Below are 5,128 nucleotides of genomic sequence, written 5' to 3'. Positions count from 1 at the left end.
AAAAAATAAAATTATTAAATTTAATAGAGTCCATGACTCGGGTCATATGTTTGAAAAGTTAAATCATAAAGTTTAGATCGATTCAATATATCATCGTTTAATATTAAAAAAAATGTTATCTTGAAAAAAATTTAAAATCAAATGATATTTTTCACTAGTCATTCAGGTTATTTATGAATTAGTTAAGTTGACTGGGTCACGATAGATTAACTCTTGAACAGTTTAATGTTAAACTCAAGTTAGATAAAAAAAATTAGGTATGGAGAATTCAGGATCAAGCCACTAAATTGAGTTTAATAATAATATCAAATAATTTTTTTAATCTTTTTTTTTTTTCAACATGCAAATTTTTTTCTGTGTGATCCGTACAAACCTAAAAAAGTAAAAATAAAACATTGATGAAAATAATGAAACGACGTGTAGTGTATGATAGAGATATGTCTCAACCCAATATAAGTTGTGGGCTTTATGAATGAAAAATGGGCCCACAATGAATAAATAAATTAAGAACCCAGAGGGATGGTGTTAGGGTTCTTCGTCGTAGTCCCTGGACGAAAGAGCTTCACTAACTCATCATTTATTCCTTATCCTCTGAAACTGAAAAGGTATTTTATTTTATCTGTTCACTTTTCGCATTTGTCCCTCTTGTCGACCTGTAATATATATATATATTTTCTTAATTTATTTTGTTTTTCTAGCTCTATGTTTGCTTAACTATATTGTTAGAATTAGATTACTTTTTGGTTTTTAAGTTTGCAATAAAAATTATAATAATAAATTCTTTCTAGGGATTCTTACACATATAATTGCAATGCATGGAATTAGTTTAGTATTGGTATGCCCAATGATTATCTTTGCTGGTTTTGTTCAGGGGAAGATGAAATGGAAATGGGGATGTCCCTTTTCGTTATATATGTGCTTGATCTTCGTTTCTTTTTTTGACCAATCTCTTTATAAACAATGCAGGTTTTCTTTTTCATGTTGTTTCTCTTGCAATGCATTTGTTGTAAAGATTAAAAAAAAAAAAAAATATGATGCTCATGCATGTTAATTTTGGCTGAAAAAAACAAAAAAGGAGTGGTGTGATGTTTTTGAAGCTCAAGGAGGGAAGTTTGCTGAGTAGTATGGCTAGTTGTGGTGCGTTCTATGTGAGTCTAGCTGTGGTTTATGTTGTGACCTCCCCGCCCCCTTTCTTTAAATGTCTATCATACATTCAAGTAACTTTCTTCGCGCACGGCTTGTAAACACACAAGGATGTAAAGTGTATTGGATGCCATTTACAAATATTAAATTCGTTTGCATACTTCTATCACAGCATAAAGTTTCGTAAACAAGTAGAAAGTCATATTTTGTCCTGCAAGTTTGTAAAGCAATGAAAACCTGATTTCATATAATAATAACAAGAAGCTTTTTGGATTCTTTCCTCTGAACCAAAGCTGCAAAAACTGATTTAACTAGCATTAGACTTTGTTAGGATATAAATTCAGAAAACATTGCTTGCATTTCACATTAAGAAACTGCGGTGTTGTATTGATAATCGTTAAGATCACTGATATAGTTGAATGATGAAGCATTGTTCATCTGTGTGATGTGAAAGGTAGTCGAATCATCAATTTGGAATGAAAGTTGATGTGTACTCGAATAACATAATGTCCAAACTTTACACTTTGACAATGAGAAGAGTCATTTTATGCATGAAAACTTTCTGGCATTTGTATTCAAATACTATAAATGGTCACTTCAATTATGTGCGTACTCGTTCTCCTGTAATTCCCCTGACATATGACGACCAATATATAGTTGGTCTGGGGATAGTCAATAACAATGTTTGTACCTATCTACTATTTGATGTGCCTTGACATTTTGTTTTTTAATTTTAGTCAAAATCTCTTCTGGGATATCTTCTGATCATGTTCTTTTTAGAGGATTTGTTTTTGTTGATCCATTTCATAGTGTGCTAGGCTTAATCATATATTGGCTGGTAAGTTCATCTCTAACATGTTGTGCCTTTTGCTCCTTAAGTGACATCTTTTAAGTTTGAAAGGTTCTTCTATAGGCTTGTTCAAATGTTGCTGTTGTTGTTTTCTGGATAAAATGGTATCTTCATGAAATGATACATAAAATATGTTTCAAAGAATTTCTCATGGGAATGATACAACATTGTTTGATGAAGGAAACCTAACTGTCGCAATTCCACATTTTGAATGTTTGCTTGTGTAATTATGTATAATAAGCCTGTCGAAACCCAGATGGTTCACTGGTCTACTACATGAAGGCCGGTTTGGTTGTTGAATTGTGCCAAAAATCATTATAAAAGGCAACTTAAAATAAAGATATCAATTGGTCCAGAGGATAAAGAAAATTGAGGGAGGTTTGCATGAAATTGGCAATCATGAGCCCCAAGATTGGTAGGAATCTGAGCTATAAACTCCAAATCATTAAGTGTATTTTCATCTATCTTTTTTCTTTCTTTTTTCACTTGAAATTGGGCACGTGACATTTTTGTTTCTTATATTCCTTTTGATGTTTTCCTGCCTTTAGAAATCCACAAAGCACCTCCTCTTCGATCAGCGATGGCTAATTCTGAGCAAGTTGTGGAAAATGATGCTGGATCCTCTCTGATAGAACAGCTTGGGAGGGCATTACATGAGCTAGAAGCTTGCAAGGATTCTTCTGTGGAAAAGGTTCAGTGGATGGAAATTGAAGAACATTTCCGCAACCTTGAGACGGTGTTAAAGAAAAAATCTGTAGAGTTAGAAGCTAGGGAGAAAGAATATGAAGAGAAAGAAGCTGAAACTCGTGCATTGCTTGCTGAGAGAGAGGTGGCTGTTGTCACTAAGGAACTAGAACTCCTAGATCGAATACAGGAGCTAAAAGATACTGCTGTTTCTGTCATCGCAGAGGCACGAGCTAATCACCAGCCCAGCTCTTTGGAGTGCATTGATGGAGATAACATAGACAGAAAGGTAAGCAGCTCTCTTGCTGAAATAAATTATCCAGGGGAGTATTCTCAAAAAATGGGTGAAACTGCTGATGGTGTGGCTGCTGATGTTAAGCCACGTCCAGAGCTCACACAATTTTGCGAGCAGATGGATGCAAAAGGGCTTCTGAGTTTTTCCATGGAGAATCAAAAAAATTTATATGCCATCCGTGATGAACTTTCTGTTGCACTAGAAATTGCAACTGAACCAGCCCGTTTGGTGCTGGATTCACTAGAGGGGTTTTATCCTCCTGTTGAAACCGGCCAACAAATGGATAAGAAGGATGCTGCCCTTCAGGGCATGCGCAAATCCTGTGTTATATTTATGGAAGCCATGGCCGCCTTATTGGCAAGAATTGACCCAGGTGCTGATCACCTTCTAAACCCTGAAATAAAGCAGCAAGCCAAGGCATTTGCTGATGAATGGAAGCCTAAGTTGGCTAGTGCGGGCACTGATGCTACCAATGGAGATCCATTGGAAGCAGAAGCATTCTTGCAGCTCCTTTCAACTTTTAGAATTGCTTCGGAGTTTGATGAAGAAGAACTCTGCAAGCTTGTTCTTGTAATTGCCCAGCGCAGGCAAGCACCTGAGCTCTGCCATTCTCTTGGTTTAACACACAAAATACCAGGTTGGTGTTCTTTTAATTAACTGACCTGAGGAGCCTGGAGACTGGACCGTTGTTTCCTTAGGATCTGTCATACTCTTCATTCCTTTAGGACATGGTAGTCTTATAACTATTGACCAAACATGGACTCTTGCATTCAGTTTAACTCTGATATTCTAATTGGGCTGTTAAATTGTTTTGTCTGGAATTTACCGAGCCTGCATTATCTTTGCAGGTGTTGTTGAGTCATTGGTCAACGATGGGAAACAAATTGATGCTGTTCGATTTATCCATGCCTTCCAGCTTACTGAAATTTTCCCCCCTGTTCCCCTCCTGAAGACATACTTGAAGGATTTGAGAAGAAACTCACAGAACACACAAAGAAAGGGTGGAAACTCAGGAGGTGGTGCAGGTGTACAGGTACATTTCTATTTGAAGAAAAAATATGTGAAATAGTGAATGTTGCTACTTGCTAGTATATTTCAACAGAATGATACTTTCTTACGACTTGCTCTCTCTACACAGGTTGATGGAAATGCACTAGAGCTTGCAGCACTGAAGGTTGTCATCAGGTGTGTTGAAGAGTACAAGCTTGAAGCTGACTACCCACTTGATCCACTTCAGAAAAGGCTTGCTCAATTGGAGAAATCGAAATCTGATAAGAAGAGGGCAGGTGATTTTGGTAAACATTACCAATCGAAGAAACCAAAAGTTAATCGAGGTTATCGTGGATTACGAGGTGCTGCCACTGGTCCTGCAAGTGGTTGGCGAGCTCCACCTCCTTGGACAGCGTACCCTGGAATGCTGCCTGAGAGGTATCCTCATACTGTTCCAAATCCCTATGAATATCAGATTCCTAGCCAATCTGCATATGGTCAGCAAGCTAATGATCAAAAGATGTACTACAATCCTCAAGATGACAGGGTTACCGCTGCCTCCTCATACAGTGCAGCTCCTCCTAATTATGGCAGTTATATGGGTGCTGGAACGCGATCCTCACACCAACCATATATGCAGTAGTCTCATTTACATGGTAGTTCATTTTTTTTTCTTTTTTTTTCCTGCGATGCAGAATTAAATATTGTAATGTTCTGTAAGCACGTATTATCCTTGTTCTGTTGGTAAATGCAAAGATTTAATAACATTGTAGTTGCTAGATGAAATCATCATCTTTCTGAACCATTTAAAAATTGCATCAGTTTTTATTCATTTGGCATCTCTACGTGGTGCTAGATTCATCTCAACAAGTTATTTTATACCATGTACTTCTATTTTCTTGAAATCACCACCTCTCTGAATTTGAACCTTGAGCGGCAGTAACTTCTTCCTTAAAATTTAAGCTAACCATGCAAGGATTCTCAATCAAATCCTGAATTATCTTTTTGTGCCAATCAAGTTCTTAAATAATCAAAAAGTTGTTAATTGAGTCCTTTCCATGACAACGGATTTGGGTGTTTGGTATCATTCCATTCAAGATTATCTGAAAAGAGCAATTCAAAGAATCTCCAATGTAAGCTACGAATGTAATTCTCTTTTAAAATTA

General features: G+C 36.5%; 1 protein-coding gene across 3 annotated transcripts; it reads left to right on the top strand.

The window, feature by feature from the left end:
• The first annotated feature begins 488 nt into the window (after positions 1 to 488).
• On the top strand, positions 489 to 4,748 carry LOC133672914 (FRIGIDA-like protein 3). Of its 3 annotated transcripts, none has more exons than XM_062093480.1 (5): positions 516 to 605; positions 2,235 to 2,408; positions 2,542 to 3,609; positions 3,821 to 4,005; positions 4,111 to 4,748. In XM_062093480.1, the coding sequence occupies exons 2-5, from the start codon at positions 2,378 to 2,380 to the stop codon at positions 4,603 to 4,605; spliced, it is 1,779 nt and encodes a 592-aa protein (XP_061949464.1). In that variant the 5' UTR covers positions 516 to 605; positions 2,235 to 2,377; the 3' UTR covers positions 4,606 to 4,748. The 3 variants fall into 3 exon arrangements, with proteins under 3 accessions (XP_061949465.1, XP_061949464.1, XP_061949463.1); XM_062093479.1 differs by having other exon boundaries at positions 528 to 605; positions 872 to 2,408; XM_062093481.1 differs by lacking the exon at positions 2,235 to 2,408 and having other exon boundaries at positions 489 to 605.
• Positions 4,749 to 5,128: the final 380 nt, after the last annotated feature.

The sequence above is a fragment of the Populus nigra genome, chromosome 14 (genome assembly GCF_951802175.1).
Source record: "Populus nigra chromosome 14, ddPopNigr1.1, whole genome shotgun sequence".
In the NCBI taxonomy this organism is placed as follows: Eukaryota; Viridiplantae; Streptophyta; class Magnoliopsida; order Malpighiales; family Salicaceae; genus Populus; species Populus nigra.
Note: the sequence above shows the minus strand (reverse complement) of the source record. Positions and strands in the feature narration are given on the sequence as shown.

What these genes read in the sequence shown, in the direction of transcription:
- LOC133672914 (XM_062093480.1), top strand. Translation starts at nt 2,378, where the DNA reads ATGAAATTGGCAATCATGAGCCCCAAGATTG. An exon ending in AATCATGAGCCCCAAGATTG is followed by an intron (nt 2,409 to 2,541) that starts GTAGGAATCTGA and finishes TCCTGCCTTTAG; the next exon opens with AAATCCACAAAGCACCTCCT. An exon ending in TTTAACACACAAAATACCAG is followed by an intron (nt 3,610 to 3,820) that starts GTTGGTGTTCTT and finishes TTATCTTTGCAG; the next exon opens with GTGTTGTTGAGTCATTGGTC.